The sequence below is a fragment of the Lichenostomus cassidix genome, chromosome 1 (genome assembly GCF_008360975.1).
Source record: "Lichenostomus cassidix isolate B80296 chromosome 1, HeHo_3.0, whole genome shotgun sequence".
Classification (NCBI taxonomy): Eukaryota; Metazoa; Chordata; class Aves; order Passeriformes; family Meliphagidae; genus Lichenostomus; species Lichenostomus cassidix.
Window position 1 is genome coordinate 65,334,313 of NC_139479.1, and position 18,370 is coordinate 65,352,682.

At 41.5% G+C, this 18,370-nt stretch overlaps 1 protein-coding gene across 3 annotated transcripts in view; it reads left to right on the top strand.

Annotated features, from left to right (window-relative positions):
* The first annotated feature begins 2,084 nt into the window (after nucleotides 1-2,084).
* DCLK1 (doublecortin like kinase 1) overlaps nucleotides 2,085-18,370 on the top strand; it is a 235,346-nt gene continuing 219,060 nt past the window's right edge. The window contains exons 1-3 of one of the 3 annotated variants that reach the window (XM_085061514.1): nucleotides 2,085-2,495; nucleotides 5,569-5,957; nucleotides 15,181-15,527. In XM_085061514.1, the coding sequence (XP_084917640.1) occupies nucleotides 5,582-5,957; nucleotides 15,181-15,527 (723 nt within the window). In that variant the 5' untranslated portion in view covers nucleotides 2,085-2,495; nucleotides 5,569-5,581. The remainder of the gene's footprint in view (nucleotides 2,496-5,568; nucleotides 5,958-15,180; nucleotides 15,528-18,370) is intronic. The other 2 variants (XM_085061508.1, XM_085061498.1) reach the window with 2 other exon arrangements.

Below are 18,370 nucleotides of genomic sequence, written 5' to 3' on the forward strand. Positions count from 1 at the left end.
GATGTAAATAATACATGTCAGAGAGATGTAAACACCAATGGGAGAAATAAATTATGTACGTGAACACAGGGCACTATAGCTAAAGTAATGAGTTGAAACATAAGAAACTTCCATTAAACTGATCATCAGAAAAAAAAAGTCCTTGTAATTAGAGGAATTCAACTTTGAAGAGATGTTTCCTTTGGGGAGCAGAAGCCCCAAGGACATTTAAATGAGATATTTAAAATGAACTGGACAAAGTAGCACTGAAGAATGTTAAAGAACACTCCTTTGTCAGGACCATAATGTTATTTTCCATCTCTAATCTTTGTGATCTCCTGTTTTTTCTTATCATTGAAGACTGTCATGAATATTTTATTTGATTGTTGACCTACAAAAGAAGTGGTTTAAAGAATAAAGTTTTGTTGCAAGACGACCAGAATTCTTTTAATTTGAGGTTCCATTCTCTCCCCAAGTATACCAAAGTTACCAATATCACGGTTTCCTGTTTTACCTAAGCACAGATCAAGACATTTTCAAACCCAATAGATTAAAAAGCTGGTGAAATACTCTGTGTGGAGGTGCTCAATTTTTAGGAACTTGCACCTGAAAAACAAGAGTCTTTATAGTAAAGTGACTCTGCACCTCATTGACCATGGGGAAAGAATTAAGTGTCTTAGAACACGATACACAAAAATTAAGCTAGGTGGTAAGAGTGTGCTGAGGACACAATCGTACATTGAATTCTGACACTTTTTGATGTTCAGGTATTTTAATGCTATTACTCCTTTGAGCAGAGGTTTTTCTGAAAGTTTTAGGTGCTCATTTCTCTTTCAAAAACTAAGGGAAAAGTGTAGTCAGAAGATTCCTGTCTGCTCCATACTTTACTGATTAAAAATTCCTCCAGGATGATGGAGACAGGGCAACAGTTAATTTTTCTTCTTTATGGAATCTCCTGCTTCATAAGAGCCTACATGTGGAATTCTCTAGAGGAAAAGAAAAGAAAGGGAGTGCTCCATCCCCTTCTTTTGAGCCTCTTACATTTTTTGTAGACTAGAGACTTGGTTTGCCTTCAGACAGATTAAGCAGGAGCCTCTATTCTGATTAGAGGTCTATCAATGGGAGCAGGGCTCCCTGGGCTTAAGTCCCTGCTCCACTGATTGTTGCTGGATTTATGGATATAAAACACATAAATTGTCTGTAATACAGACACACAAAGCCATCTTTTGTCCTTCCCAAATGAGTGCCATAACCATGAGGTTACATACTAATTCCCTCTCTCTGATCTAATGCATTTTTAATTCTTTCAAAGTGAAGCAGTTCCAACAAAAGGGACAGACTGTGTGTTCTTCCCCTCCATGTCCCCCTGGACCATGGGCTGTTTACCTGACAAGCAGAAGAGAGCTGAAATCTTTGTTGCACAAAGGACAGCAAACCAGATCCTTCACCTTTGTGAAGGACCTCAGCATTGAATTTTTTTTACATTAAAGTGAAGAATAACCAAGGCTATGAGGAGGAAGCACCAAGTATGGCTGAATTTTTGTGTGGAGGTGGCAAACATGCTCCAAGACTCGATGGGCTCAGGCATTAGGGTGACTCAGTCAGATGAAGCCTGAGATCCCTTTGGCCAAACACATGTTCTGAGAAATTTCAGCCTAAAACCTATAGCATCTATGGAAGTTAGTCACCTCCGAGACCAGCTGTGATCAAGCGAGTGGTGTGAATAAGCATGGCTCCACTGCTTTTAATGCCTAAATTCCACATCAATCCCACCTTCAGCACCCAAACCGTGTCATGGGGCTTTGGGGACTCGGTGGGATTTCACGACCAGGCGAACCTCCTGGAAATGCCAACATACACATTTGCCACAATTACTTCTCAAGGCGTTTTTCGCACTCCGCCGGCTGCCCCCCTCGCCAGGCACGGCTGTGCCCCAGGCAGCTCCCGACCGGGCACGTCTCACCGACCGGGGCTGCCCGGGGCGGAGGGAGGCGCCGGGCGGGCAGGGACCCTCAGCAGCCGGGCAGGGACCCTCCCGGGTTCTAGCCCAGGGAGAGCCCGCCGGGATGGTGACCGCTGGTCCGGCAGGGCTCGGCTGGCACCCGGAGCGGCATTCCCGCAAAGCCGATGGAATAGCGAGCCCGCAACGGGAGAGAGAGAGAGGGGGAGACAGCGGCGGCGGCGCCGCCCTCTGGAGAGCGCCTGGGAGAGGCTGGTGTGAAGAGCCGCATTTCAATGAGGGCCGGGCTAATGCAAATCACTGCAACCGGCAGCAGCAGAAGAAAGGCGAAGCAGCTGCAGCCCGGGCTCCCCAGCAGCGCGCTACAGCCAGGGGAGGCGTAACAAAGGCAGCAGAGCCGCTTTCTGCGGCAACTACTGCGCCTAGAGCCGGGTGGTCGCGGGGGGAGGGCGGGAGCCGCCGCTCTTTGGCCGCTTCCTATTCCAGCCGCCGCCTTCCCTCCGCGCCCGGCCGGCAGGTCAGCGTGAGGAGGTGCTCGCCAGGCTGCGGAGAACAGGTAAGCGCCGGGGCCTGCCCTGCCCTGCCCTGCCCTGCCCTCCCCGGCCCGGCCCGGCCTCGTCCTGCGCGGGGGCTGCGGCTGCGGGGCCGGCGGGGCGCGGTCGCGGGCGCGGTGCGGTGCGGTGCGGTGCGGTGCGGGGCGGTGGATGCACCTGTGCCCATTGTGCTGGGCGGCGGCTCCGCGGGCGCGGTGCGAGTGCCGGGCTGCGGGAGCGGCTGCGGGAGAGGCTGCGGGAGCGGTGCGAGTGCCGGGCTGCGGGAGAGGCTGCGGGAGCGGGCGCGGTGCTGCCCCGCGGCTCGGGCACCCTGCCGGTCGCGCCGGCAGCCCTCGGGGGCTGGAGCGCCTGGTGCCTCCTGCAGCGGAACGGGGGTATTTCACACACGTTTTGCTCTACCCCAGCCGAATGAAGCCCATCTTTTGGCGAAGCCGCTGCCGCATGTGTCCGTGTTCCCCCAGCAGACCCCCCGCCCTCCCCCGGTGACCAGTGGTCATCGTGCTGCTTGGTGTCCGTGTGATCCGCGCTGGGTCCCAGTCACACCGCGGCGTGATGAGGGTTTTTTTTTTATTTTATCGCATGTGTGGTTTTTTTCATGGAAATGCTCACCCACACCTGTATTATAAATAATTCTTTAACAGATGTTAGGGTGTGAAGTGTTGGCATGGTGGTTTTTCAGGGGCGTGTCCGTTCGTTTTTCCGTATCTGCCTGTATAATACTATATATTTATACACACAAACGGAAACATCAGATCAAATTGCTCAGGATTTCTTTGTCTGCTCTGACCTTGTGGTTTAAACATGCTTTTCTGTACATAGGAGGACTGTGGAGCTAAACGGGAGCTCTATTTCGGTTTAAAGGATGTAATTGGAAATTACAGACATTATTGATAAAAGCATAAACGTGTGAAAGAAAGGACAGTGATTCCCACTTCTTCCTCCCCTCATCCAAAATTAATAAAGCTGAAAGACTCTTTAAAAAGTATATATTTGTCTAAACTTTTCTTTTTTTTTTTTTTTTTTTAATGGTTTGAGCAAAGAAAACAGCAGACCTAAGAAAAATCCATTTTTCTTGGCACAGGAATTGCTTCAGAGATACAGTTTCTGAATTGTGCATCCTGGGATTGTTTAAATCTGAATAACAGGTTTTCATTGGAATTAGATATGATTTAAAATAACTGACATAATTCTTTTAGCATGGAAGCACTGGTGGTAGGATCTCAATCCTAAAATGTGACCACTAAGCTATATTTTGTATTTAACCTATAGAGAAGCATCAGTGAAATGCCACAGCAAATGTTCTTGTTCATTTCACTGAAGTGGGAGGTAGTGTGCCTGGGAAAAGCAGAGATTAGTCTTTTTCTTATATATATATAAGAAAACACACATACATATACTATACTATGTGTAGCTGTTTTAAAGGATTTACAAGTATAAATCCTGCATTTATGCATAAGCATATGATCCTATGTCAGTGTAACAAAGTCAGTTGTGAGCTGTAACCAAAGTAGGGTAAATAATTTCCACTAGGGCCCCACATTTGCCTTAGGTGCTTGTGCTAGTCCAGCACATGAACTGCTCTGAGAAGTTGCTGAGCACATCACCTACAGCTTTGCAGCATCAGGGTCCAGCTGTATAGCCATTGGTTTAATACAAACTTCTGCAAGCCAAAGAGCATCTCTGAGTTTTTCCTCTATTTCTTCTTACTGGTTTACAGCTGTTCGGAATATATTTTTTTTCTTAATGGTCACATCATTATGAGTGGTTGAAACAAAGCTAGTGCCTGCTGGTTTTTGTCTTTTTATTGGAAATCAATGAGAGAGGCCACTTCTAAATTAGGTCTGTGTATCTGTGCTATAAATAAACTTACTGTGCTTTACTATTCTGCAGACAGCTGCAAATCTAGGTGGCTCCTAAATTAAAATGAATATGTTTTGAACCTAATGATCTTTTGATCATTCTATTTTTTTTTTTTTTGTATTTTTATGTCTTCTTTTTTTGAAGATTAATGTGCACTTTGTAGTATTTAGTCTTGGTTGGTTGTGAAGAAGAACAGAATTTGCCTCCTTATTTAATTTCAGACCATGTGAACATCTATTTCTGTAAACTGTATTGAACAACTGAGATTGTTTTGGTCAGGGCTGATGGGTTTTTCCCACTGTCAAGCATGGGAGACACCAATTGCCAATTTACTCATTGACACTGATTTTATCACTCCTTTGGTGATGGCAAGAAAGGGTGTTGGCCTTAACCAATTAGAATATTAGGCTTAGGATAACAGTACTACATCTTGCAAGTCTTACAAAGCACTGAAGTAGCTTGCTCATTGAAAAACAGTCTCCCTCTCATATATTTTTTGTTTAATTTCATGCCATTTGAGCCTTTCTGTTGGTTCAGAGTGTGTAAGATATGTAAAGAATCTGCACAAGGACAACTAGAGTAATTTATTACAAAGATTAGGCTGTGAGGAAACCAATGGTTAGAATATGCAGGTAGTTTTTAACATTGGGATTGACCCACTAAGTGTGATAGTCTTGATTCTCATTGCCAAGCTGCCAAATCTATTCCTCTGAAAATATCTTGGTTGCTTAGTTGTTGGTGACTGGCTGCCCTTCTGAAACAACACCTCTTGACATCACAGTTGGAACGAAGAGTTTGGTGGGGGCAAACAGTCTAGGAAGGTGACGAGACTCAAATAGCACCTGAATATAACATGAGAAAAAGTAGAAAGCTGATGCATTTGTTCCTTTTTTCCAGTAGGTCAACTTCGTCACCTCATTTTCCGAGTTACTGAATTTGAGCAAACACTTCTCAATGCTTGCATATTGTTAGCATTTGGGTTTGTGAGTGATGTTGTTCTGATGTCTAACTTAAGTGTAGTTCTTAAGGCATGGCAAGAGACTTATGTGTAAAATGACCATGTGTTTTTATCCAATGGTTTTATCCAAACATTTTTCTCAACCTAGAAAATTCTCAACTCTGTAAGTGCCATATATAGAACAGGAAGTCCTAAATTGAGCTCCCTTAAAATTTGTAAGTTTCTTAAGCTTTTCTCTTCTCTTATGTTTTCCTTAGGTTGAACTTCAAGATGTCCCTTGGGAGAGATATGGAGCTGGAGCATTTTGATGAGCGTGATAAAGCGCAGCGATATGGCAGAGGGTCGCGGGTGAATGGTTTACCCAGCCCTACTCACAGTGCCCACTGCAGCTTTTACCGAACCCGTACCCTACAGACCCTGAGCTCTGAGAAGAAAGCCAAGAAAGTTCGTTTCTATCGTAATGGAGACCGGTATTTCAAAGGGATTGTATATGCCATCTCCCCTGACCGCTTTAGGTCCTTCGAAGCTCTCCTGGCTGATCTGACCCGAACTCTGTCCGACAATGTGAACCTGCCCCAGGGAGTGAGAACAATCTACACAATTGATGGCTCCAAGAAGATTTCCTCCTTGGACCAGCTAGTAGAAGGTGAGCCGTAAGATATGGAGGTGTAAAGTTAAATTTGAGTCAGCCATTGTCTAATCTATTAAGCCTTTCAAAAAAAAATGATGGTATTGTTCTTATTAATGAAGGAAGGATTTTCAATTGTCTGAATAGAATTGTGAATATCTTAAATGATGCCTTGAAATATTGTTGCCTTATTTCATGCCTTATTTGTATACTTATTTCCTTCTTTTTGAACATGTCTGACCTTTTCCTTTCAACCTTGTGTTGATACCCCTAAATCCTGAAGATTGCATCTACTCCTTCTTTTTATAAAGATGCAAGTTCAAATGCCAGTGTGAGTCTAGTCTGTTAAACATCACAAGGTCTGTGGTGCTAATGAAACCTATGTGAAATTCAGTTCAGATGTTTTTGGTTTTTTAACATCGGTCTGTACCTAGTGAAGAGCTCTATCTCTTCTCTACAGGTAAATATGCCTTAAATAAAATACTAGCCTGTCATTGAGTGGCACAAATATTGTCAGCCTGTTAAAAGAGTAATATTGTAGCCATGCTTCAGCTGGGCTAGATTGTGAACTTTCTTCCCCTGTAGCGTTTCCCTTTTCCCCAGTCACAGAATTGTTAAGATTGAAAAAGACCTCAAAGATTGTTGAGGCCAACCATTAACCCAGCACTGCCAAGTCCACCACTGCATCATCCTAAGTGTCCCATCTGAACATCTGTTAAAAACCTACAGGGATAGTGGCTCAACCACTTTTCTGGGCAGCCTGTTCCAATGCTCGACTGCTCTTCCTGTGAAGAAATTTTTCCTAATGCCCAATCTAATCCTCCTCTGGCCATTTCCTCTTGTCTTACTGATTTTTGCTTGTGAGGAGAGGACCGACACCCACCTTGCTGCAGCCTCCTTTCAGGTAGTTGTAGAGATCTTAAATTGTTGGTAAATAAGACTCATGTACTTGCAGTATAAACCATCACCAGTAATTTGGTCAGAACTGACACTTCTTGGGCACTGTCAAATGGCAGACATGCCAGTCATTAATTTTCCCATTGATAATGACTTTATCACTCCTTCAGTGGTAGTTCTATTGGCAAAAGAAGCTGTCAGCATTAATCAGTTTGAATATTAAGCTTAAAAAATTAATAGTACTTTTCATAAGCTTTATGGATAGCTAAAGTAGCTTTTCCAAGATAAAGTGATTCTGGACTGCAGTGGGTTTCTTGTGTAAAACGTCAGAATGTACAAAGTATGAAGGCACTGACTATCACATGGGCATAAATGAGATTGTTTCTTACTCGTAAAGTTTTAATGCAGGTGCCTGACTGTGTTCCAAGACAATAAAGATGGAGCAATTCTTTCATCGTTGCTTCTGCCCTACCCCTGGCCCCACACTGCCATGAGCAGACCAGTAAAGGGTGGATAGATAGTCACTGGACAGCCAATTAGATTTGTAACAAAGATTGCCATTTCTATGTGATTTTAATTTTTAGCATCAGGTGAAAGAACTTGCAGTATCAGGATGTAATGAGAGGATGAGAAGGTGGCTAATACGGAGGAAGAAGAATAAAAGGCTTATGCCAAATACAGTTCCCAAAAGAGGACCACAGCTTTGCATAACAGGTGTTCAGCCACCACTGAGTTGTCTCTTTTTTGTGTCATACCAAAGGAAAGCTTTTCAAGTTTTAGGAAGCTGATATTCTTGCTAATCTTCCATGTAGGGGACGATGTGAGGATGTTCCAGAAAGAAAATTGAAGGGATGGGTTGTCTGTCTAAGTAACAGGTTTGGGGGTTAGGACCAGAGGTGTAGTGAAATTGAAAGGAAACTGGTCTTAGGAGCAATGTTATCAATTTCAGGGCAGACTTAAAACTATATTTGTCAGGACAGTATTTAATTGGTAGAGAAAATCAATTTCTGGGAGGAAAGACCAATATTAATCAACATCTGTTTAAAAGCAGTCTTTGTGCATTTGCTTATGTGACTGGTATGCTCAGCTAGAAGCAACTTTCATTGATGTTAATGTTGATTTGCACAGTCCTTTTGCAGCCAGTCAGAACCAGTTTTGAAAAGAAAGAACTGAATTCAGAAATAAATTCAGCAACCTGTAAGAATGGTTTATTTTGGCATTGTACAGAAGAAGAGTACCAGTTATTAATCAGTCAGTCAAAATGAATGACAGTACAAGAGCCTAGGTTTATTTTAAAGAAGGCATTTGGGTTTTCTTTTTGTCCTGTGGGACAAAATTCCTTACCCTTTCAATGAATACATATTCCCTTCCTGGTATAGGTCAAGGAGGACAGTCTTGTTTTCTTGTGCCTTTAACACTATGGGATTTACAGAAGTCAGTCTTTGTGTGCAAGAAGAGAGCTACATCCTCGTTCCATCTGAAAAGGGGCTTCTGTTTATTTGTACAAAACTGCAGTGTAGGTTCTTTCACGCATAGAACCTCACAGTGGAGCACAGGTTCATGTATTATTAACTCAATGACGGTTTTTGCATAAGCCCCTTCCACTCTTTACTATAATACAAATTTATTAGAGTTTGGCTAGTCTGCTACAGCATTAATTAGCTTGAAGCTGTGCTTTGTGTTTAAATAGCTGGAAAATCACTTGATTTTTGCCTCTTGCCAAATGACATTTGTGCTCCAACTACTGAAATATCAAGCATTGCTTTCTTCAATGTGAGACTATTCCCTTACTGTGTGAATTCACTGATTAATTTATTGAGACTGTTATGAATTTATGTGATTGGGGGTCCATTGATTTGGTGATGGCATTGTAAAGCAAATGTATAAAGCCTTGATTTTTGGAGTTGGTTTTTGTCTTTATGCCTGTGATGCTGTACTCTTACCTTCTCATGCAATACATAAAGACAGAGAGGCTCTTGGGGGAAATGAGACAGCAGCCACTGTCTTTCATCCCAGAGCTAAATACACAAAACTGCATGAAAGATAGTCCCAAAGGAAAAAGATTGTAAAGGAGCTGTTTTGCTTCAGTTATATTTAGTTTCATTCTGGATACAATTCAGAGCTGGCATGGCTATAGGCTGGTGCTGTAGATTATTTTGAGGTGCATGGATATGTTTTCTCTGTATTTGAAAGCATTGACTTTCCTGGGTGTCGGGGTTTTGTGGTTTGATTGATTTTGGGTTTTGGTTAGGTTTTTTTTTTTTTTTAATCATCTTTTTGTTTGGCTGTTTTTGTTTTTCTTAAAATTTAGGGCATGTGAGATTTTTTTTAGAATTTTATAACAAGGGGTATGTACTGTTAAAAAAAGTTTCACATCGTCTGTAACTTCTGTCACTCCACATGAAGGAAATATTGCAATGGATTCAGGGTCCTTCTTTTTGTCAGCCCTGATGTTAGGACTTCTTACCTCTGAAGAATGGATTCTGAATGTTACATGTCTTTATTCCCTAGGCATGACATGCAGTCAAAGCATGTAGAAACAATAAAAATGAAGAAATTGCTCTAAAAGACTCATTTTTTTAGCTGTAAAGGAAGTTTCCGGAAAGGACTTTAGCTTCTCCAGAAGTGTATCACCCTTAAAGCTGAAGGCAGAGGTAGATTCATGGGTCTTACCCCAAAATTACCAATGAACATTGCCAGATAACTGTGAAACAAAGAATATTTACAATTTTTACTCATTGGGTCCTGCTGTGTGGAACAAAGACCACAGAATCAATCCATAGCCAGCACTGCCTCCCTTTCTCATTAATTTTTATTATAATATTACCTCAGAGTCTTGGGTATGAACCAGAATTGACTGTTTTAGCTTTCCGCAATACCTACCACAAAGCTGAACCCTGCAGCTGAGAGCTGGCAGTCACAGACAAACCAAAAACCCCAGACCACAAGGCTGAGAGCATCCTGGGAAACAGTTTTGTCACATGTCAGTATTGGGTGCACTGCTGAATGATTCTCAAGGCTTCTCTCTGTGCATGCACATTTTGTGTAGGCAAAATGGCAAAAATAGCTTTAAGGAATAATCTGAAAAATGAATGTCTCTCAGAGATTACCTCGTAGCTGCAAACCTTGTTGAAGGAGCAGTTTGAAAGGACACAGATACACCAGCTTCAAAATCCAGTAATAGCTGTAACCAGCTAATGACTCCTGGGAGATGTGAACCTCGCTGCAGGGCAGAGGAGATGCTGGGTCACATGAGGACTGCAGGAAGGCTCTCGTGATGGAGGCAGCCAGCTTGTGTTCAGGGCAGCAGAGAATCTGCCAGCCAGTGAGGGTTCAAAAGGCAGCATCTCCTTGCTGAAGTGATGGACTGGGTTCCTGACTTGTTTTGTGTATGGGTCTTGCTGCTCCTACTGTCACCTCATTTCTTGCATCTCAGCTTCTCCCTCTCCTTCCCAGTATTCCTGCTGCCTTCTTGACTCTGCCAACCACTCTCTGGTGTTGCTGGTGAGAAGCCCAGCCAGGCCAGACTGTAGGAATTGATTGACGTGGTCTCTGATGCTCTCTGGGGCTAATGGCTTCTTTCTTCTAGGTCATGCCTACCTCAGCAGCTGGGAGTTGATGGGCTGGAAAGATTCATATGCATCTGTATTGTGCTATCAAAATAATAATAGTAAAGTATTTGTTTAAATGTTTGTAGAGCTGAATCTATGTGGACATTTGTTTCTAGGATTAAATTTACACTGGATATTTACCATGGACTTGATCCAGGGCTATCAAATTTAGGGAAACTTGGACTGAATCCTGTGGCAGAAATGGCTGCAATCCTTATATTGTTTAGTAAACAAACAGCTGAATGATCCTGTTGCATAAAATAGTAGGGGGTTGTTCTGGCACTGTTTATTTGATTAGTTTGTTCATCCATTAACCAGTTGATTATCTCTGTGTCTTGCTTAACAACTTCTTTTAAGTCCATGTGGTTTCTTATTCTAGGTGCTTTATTTTTTTCTTTTTTGGTGAATTTTTTTTTTCAAGTGTGTGCAGTGCCTATCTTACTTGTAACAAGATTGCAGAAATTTGGGAGAGCAGAGGGACAGGAAGTGTTTTTATTTGGCTTTCAATGAGGAAAAAAAATAACTTTTTAGTTTGAACTGAGAAGAAAGAAAGTTTGCGAAAGAATCCTTTAAAAGGTCAGAGGAGATCTGATTGCTAGGTGAACGTGTGTGGGTCAGATTTATTTCCTGTAGATGCTCCATCTCTTTTGCACTGTTGCATTTTTTCAGACCCTGCAGAAAGACAAGGCAGCAGCAATGTAGTTAAAGTAGGTTATTGTTCTATTAACACATTTGGGAACTATCAAGTATCAGTAATTTATTTGATTCAGGTCATCTTCCTTTTGCAATCTACTCTGTGTGGTGAGGCACAGTCAGAATTCTTTGTCCTTTCTCCTGAGAGATCGAGATTCTGCCTTTTGTGTGTATAAAACCAAAGGGTAGAAGTGAAGAAACGCAGGTATGCCTAAGCATGGAGTGATGAGAATACCAGTTCCTTCCCTGTTCTCTTAAGATATTTCTTGCCCTATCCTTTGAGGAAATGGACGCCAATAAATCACTTCTAATTAACAAATTAATTTTCCGTTCCTACTACATATTCTACTCCAAGGAATCAACACTATTTCACATAAATTGTCAAGTCCTGAAGCCTCCACACAGAGGGGTTGGTTTTCCCTCTCTGCTTGTGTGATTCAAACAGGTTCTTCCTTCCTTCTCCAGGGTTCCCACCTAAGATCAGCTGGCTTCCTCAGGAAGCCATTTCAGGTCAAGTCACCTTAAGCACAGAAAAACAACACAAATTATCGCTTTTAAGAGATGATGCCTTGGTTGTTCTAATAGGGAGAATATCAGCAAGCTAAAGAAAACAAACTAACCGCTAATACCAATGTGGAAAAGAGACACTTGCATCAGGAAAACTCCAGTATTTTTGTGCAGTGATTCAGTGTCTGCTTAGCAACCACTTTGTACACAGATATTATTTTTAAAAGTTATATATATAATAGATGAAGCATGTCTTGAAATTCTGTCATGACCCATAAGAGCTATCCTTCAGAGTAGCATGTCTCTGGTGGTTCAGCTGCATTGAGTTTTGACAGATGTATAACTGCAGCTAAAAGATTTTTGTCTCCTTTTTTTCTTTTTTTTTTTAGCATAAACAATGTCTTGGGATCTGCCCTTCTACATGATTAGCCTTCTGATTAATTTCTCAATGCTAAGATTTATTTTAATTGTTCCGCATGGTATTTCCTGAAGTGCTGAGCATTTATACAAGTTAAATTGTAGAGTTACTGGTTTGAAACTGACCAACAGGTGATGTGCATCTTTTTTGAAGGGTTCAAGTGGTGTGTGTTTCATTTGCACTGTTGCTGTGAAGAGGCTCTCAGGAAAGGGATACTTTCTAAGGTGTATTAATCACTTTTTTCCCTACATGTCAGATCTCCCCAAACAGTTTCCCTTTTCTTTTTCTAATGGCTATTGATACTGTAATCATGAGTCAAAATTCCATTAGTGACAGCTGACTGCACTGTGAAACACTTGCTCTCCTCTCCTGGGGAGTTGCAATCAAATTGACACTTTTAAATGGGCTGTATTGTCTGTACCTTTTGCTTAATCCAGTTTCTGCAAAGAATCCTTCTCAACACTTGCTCTGTTATGAATCTAGTGTCTGGAGATTGCTACTTTCTTCTTCCAGCTGCCAATTAGTCAAAGCTGATGATGAGGAAGCAATAGATAAAGCAGGAGATGGATTTATTGGACTTGTAAATCATGCCGCTTGTGAAACGTCTTTGCAATCTTCTTTCCTGAAGGTACTGGTTAAAAAGAAGAGAAAATGAAAATCTAAGTGAAGACCTTTTGTCCTTTTCTTTGAGATTGCCTCTGCCTACAAACACTAGAGGTGCTAAAGGTTTTTATTCTTACAGGCTTGATCCTTAGGACCATCATGCATGAGAATTGAAGTCCCTGGCTAACTTCTGAAATAGTTTTAAATAACAACATTATGGGAGAAGTGTCGGTATCTCTGTTGACCTATATAATATAGTTCTTACTAAAGATATTTCATCTTAGAAGGCCTTGGATGCTCTACCTCCAAGATGTTCTGTGGCTAAATATAACCCTCTTGGAGGGGAAAAAAAATTATCTTGGTGTAAATATCTTATTTATGTAATATAGTACTGTTGGAAATGAAGAAAGGGCAAAAATGCTGTTGTTCAAACAATCCCAAACCTTCAGTGATTCTACAGGTCCTTTTTTATGATCATTCATACAAACTTAGCTTTGTAATGCAGAAATGATTTGCAGTTAAATGCTACAAGGGATCTGGCTGACCTTTAAATATAACACATATTAAAAATCATATGGAATGCTGTCCTTTCAAAAACAGGAACCAAAAGAGTTCTTGATAAACTGAATGTAAATCTTCTGAGTACATGGTGTTATCACCATTTATTTATGAGTCTACCCTTTGAGAAGTGAGTCTTCAGTTGTTTTTAAAGAAATGTTACTTTGTGCAACTGAAGTGAGCAATTTCCCTAATAGGACTGAACCTGAAAATCCCTTAAAACTTGCTAATTCTATGGATGTGGTTCTGTGGGTGCATTCTGACTTGGCAGTAATTGAGTAGCTAGTACCAGAGCTATTGGACAGGGACATAGATAAAAGAAAATGTGCAGTTTGGCCACTCATTACTGTAGCTGAGCCTTTCTGTTCTGATGTTACCACATACATATCTATCTCTGTATCTTGTATATGTCTACAGGGACGAAAAGGAAGAGCTTACCTTTATCCAAGCCTTAAGTCCCAGTGTTCCCTGCCTCCATTTCTAAATGTGGTGGCTCTGTGTATCTGCCTGCATCCCTTGTGTGCTGTAATATCTGTGGAATTGGGTTGGGTGCCTTGAAACCTTAAAATTCCTCTTCAGAAGTAAATTTTAAATACATATTGTTCTTTTAATGATTGAGCTGTGAGTCCCCTTTCCTTAGGGTTGGGATTGTTAGGAATATCTTTGGTTCTTACATGCTTTTTGGAGTAGGAGGTGCATCACTGGGTTTTGTTCTGTTTTTTTTTTATTACCCTGGGCTAAACCACTGACATGAAGGCCTCTGTGTTGCTAGCATACACTGAACCTTTGAACCCAGAAGAACTAAAACTTCTCAGATGTCTCTGTGGTATTGTTCAGGATAGGATTTTACATTTTGTGATTTAACTGGAGGCTGCCAGAAGGTGTGCTCTTGCTGGATCTAGTATTGGTCTCTTTGAGTTTGTTTTGCTTGGTTGGTTGGTTTGTTTGTTTTTCCCCAGACAGAGGATGAATTGGATCAGTGTGATGTTGTAAACTTAGTAGTGTCTTTGGTTTGTTCAATCAGATCATTGAGCTGATCCAACTCATCCAGTGCTGCTACCAGCACAGACACACAGTCAAGATCAAGGGAGAGTTTGGGAGCACCCAGGCAGGTGCCCCTTACACCTCAGCCTTCAGCTGGACTGGATTCAGGTGCTCATCTACAGGGTGCTGGGTTTTCTGGCTGTCTTCTAGTTCCCCTGGAATTGTGTAGGTGTGGTATTTGCAAAAATATTTTACTGTAGATAATGCTCCAACAGAAAGAGGAACTAATAGCCCCCATTTTTCTTTTAACTATGGTAAATTTGTTGTGATGAGAAGTCTGTAATTGCTACTCTTTGTCTTCCTTTCCCCACATATTATATATTGAGTCAGTAAATAATACAGGGAGGTTTCTTGCCTATACGCATCCTGGGTTTATGATGCCTAAAGCTTTAAAAAATTAAATGTTAACAAATCTCCAATGACATTTTCATCCACCTTTTTATAAAAAGTTATTTGTAGCCTGTCTTTTTTGGTAATATTTTTATTATTTCCTCCAAAGTCTTTGGGGTCTGCTGTTTCGTTAGGAGTGGAGCTTAGAGGGTGAGGGAGTATTGTGATAATGTGCTGGGGCTGGGCAGCTGGTGAAATATGCACACTGTTTACTCTGTTTAGTGACAGCAGTGATCCCCACTCAAAATAGGGTTTTTCTGATAAGAAAACTGCTGCTTTCAAGGATTTTTGTAACAGCATTTCATGAATGGTTAACTGAAGAGTGATCTTTAAAAGATAACTTATTTTATCGTCAGTAGCATCTGAGAAGGGAAGAGATTAATAGTTTATGCACTGTAGATCAAGAATTATAAGAATAATTAATAATTTGAGAAGAATTTGATTTTGTATTTTCCTGCACTTTTTTTTTTTCTCTCCCTCTCCAATCTGACTTGCTGGACTTCTGCTCTTGTTTCCACAGGGGAAAGTTATGTCTGTGGTTCCATAGAACCCTTCAAGAAACTGGAGTACACAAAGAATGTAAACCCAAACTGGTCAGTGAATGTTAAGACAACTTCTACTTCTCGTTCAGTGCCATCTCTTGCCACTGCTAAAGGAGGTACTCCAGATGCAAAAGAGAATAAGGATTTCATTAGGCCTAAACTGGTCACTATCATCAGGAGCGGAGTGAAGCCACGGAAAGCAGTCCGGATCCTGCTCAACAAGAAGACAGCACACTCGTTTGAACAGGTTCTTACTGATATAACTGATGCCATCAAGCTGGATTCAGGGGTGGTTAAACGCTTGTACACACTAGATGGAAAACAGGTAAGAATTTTCATGATGACCATTCTCAGCATGAAGAAAATACAATTTTCCAAGAGGAAAAGAATAGTACATTAGTAGAAAACAGTCCCATTTGCTCTAGACCATACAGCCAGGCCTTCTACTGCTTATAGTGTACTTAAGATCTGAGAGCAGCTCAGGATCACCATGACGCATTACTTGGCCTTGGTGATGGTCTTGCCACTTATGAGAAATAATATCTCTAAATCTGTTCAGTTGAAAGTGTGATATGGTTTTGGCTCTGCATGCCGGAAATGTAGGATGAAGGATGTCAGTTAAAAGAAGCTCATTCTGTTAACTTGTTTCAGCTTTTTCTTGCAGCAGTTTTATGAGTCACTGTACTTGGCTTTCTGTAAACTGTAAGAACAGTGAGGACACGTTTCACCATGGTAAATGCAGACCTACTGCTGCCCAGAGTGACTAAAATATGAATCCTATTGCACCTAAAATGGACAATGAAGAAGGTGCAAGCTTAGAAAATTAATGAGCTTTTTTCCCTTTTGCAGGAAAACAGGTAGGATTGTGTGTGGTGCTCACATTTATTGAGTCTCTTGTTGTCTCATATTACTTCTTCTGTGAAATACCTTCAAGCAGTGTCTTTTTTGCTGACTTACTAAATTGTAACAGAGTGAGATTTTTGAGAGGCTTCTTACTGAACGTGGTTATAGAGGGATACGAAAAAAATATTACAGAATAATCCTACTTCTTTTTCATCTTTCATTTTATTTGTAATCTGTCTATGGACTTGTATTAATTATAGCAAAACTGGAGAAGCTCTTAACCTGGTGAAGGGCAAGGCTAATTTCAGCGTGACCTGAATTGATTTAGAGCAATGGTGACTCTAGAGAAATAAGGCAGATATTTGCATTTAGAGATGTAACTTATTAAACTGAAGAAGTCTCCCTGAGAAGCTAGAAGCTGCTAGAGACCATGATATTTCTGCTGTAATATAGCTGTGTTCTACAGATTCTAGGTTCAATGATTCACAGATACGCAGCAAACAGTGTTGCTGTTGGGAGATGCTGCCAAATATGCTTGATACAGCTAAATAAATGCTCAGCTGGATCTGGTGATGTCCTAACATATCTGCATTACTGGGGCTGATGTGCAGGCATAGCCCTGGAAACAGCTACAGCAGTACCCTCTGAGCTCAGAGAGGGCTGTTTAAAGGACAAGCTGCTTATTCAGAGTACTGGTTCAAATCGGGGCCAAGTCTGGCTTGACCAGAAGTCCCTTCCATCTGCTGTGTTTTATCAGTAACCTCTGACACCAGTTACACACAGTAGTACAGTTCTTGGTGACTATGTACATGCCTATAATTATCTCCTTATTGTGACTCTGTTGGCAACTTTGACCTGGAGCAAAACGTGGGTGTGAAATTCTTTTTGTCTGCAGCAGAGGTGAAGCATGTGTCAGGGGAAGCTCTCAACTCCTGTCCTTCCTTACCTTGCCTCATGCTCCAGGGAGCACTAAGGCTAGTAAATTGGAGGAAGGAGTGAGATTTTAAAGCTGCAGAGGTCAGTGGTGGTCTCTGCTATGACACTGACAGAAGATCTTGAATGATTATTCCAGTTCCTGCAAACCCTTTCAGTAAAAAAGGGGTGCGTATGCTTTGTATTGTATAGGTAAATAAAACTGTGGTTTAGCTCTGAAGTGCAGCCTGGAAGGATGCCAGTGTTGTCTCCTGGATAATGTGCTTGCTTTTATCTTTTTGTAATTGAAACTCCCCTTTAATGATTGTGCTTAAAATAAACAAACAAACAAAAAAACCCTTTACACCTGCTTTAGAGCTCTAATTCCTGAAATTATCTAGTATTATCCTACTGCTGGGGTGAAAGGGAAGAGCAGGTTTTCCTGGCCCTTTTGTTGGCATAGTTCAGTTGAATCCTTTGTCAGCTCATGGGCTTTGACTTGATCTTAAATCAGTTGTGTACTGGGACATTTGTTACATACCTTGTAGCCTGAAACCCTCATGTCCAGAAGCTCTCCCAAGAGACTGCCATCTCCAAATTCCTTCCCTTTTTGGATGTACACATGGAATTGTGTAGCTTGTTGTCTAACCCTCCTGGTAAGGTCAGGGTTTAGAGGAAGGGCTGTGAGTGTCCTGCAGGTGTAACAGAGACTTGGCTGTCTGCATGTACAGAGTAGTTTTGCTGGCAGAAAGGAAAGTGAATGGCTTGGTGCTCAGCAGGAGCAGCCTGTTGCTCAGCCCTGAGTGGGGAAGTCATTGATTTCCTGTGCTGCCAGGCAATTGCTGCTCCATTTTTCTCTGCCAAAAGCCTGATCTCCCAGATGGCACTGGGGACACGATGATGGGTTTCTTTATTGCTAAACTCAAGCTGTGAATTATTACTGGGAGGAAATCCATGGAAAATCCAAAATTTTTCCAGTGCTATTTGTAGCTGGGAGCTTCTACTGTGACTCCTGCTGGAGCTCTGAAGGTTTTGGAAGAGCCTGTGTTCAGGGGCTAAATCTGACAAATCTGTAATTAAATCTTTCATAGCTAACTTAAAAAGCAATAAAATCTTAAGGCTCCAAGTCAAGAAAAGTAATTTACTGTAAGGATAAGAGAATAAAGCTCTCCTGGGATCATTCTTTGGGAATATAACTTGGAGACAGGCTATTCTGTACTGTCATCTCTTCTAAGTTATTTTATGAGGCCAACACTGGAATTGCCCTTCCGTAGCAAAAAACTGACATGAGTCCACTGTATTGTTAGTGCAGGTGGACAGTGTGATATGGATATTGTTGTTGGATTCTATCATTAGATGCCTCAGGCTAATAACAAGAAAGTAGCAGGAGTCAGAGTCTTAACTGGGCATCCA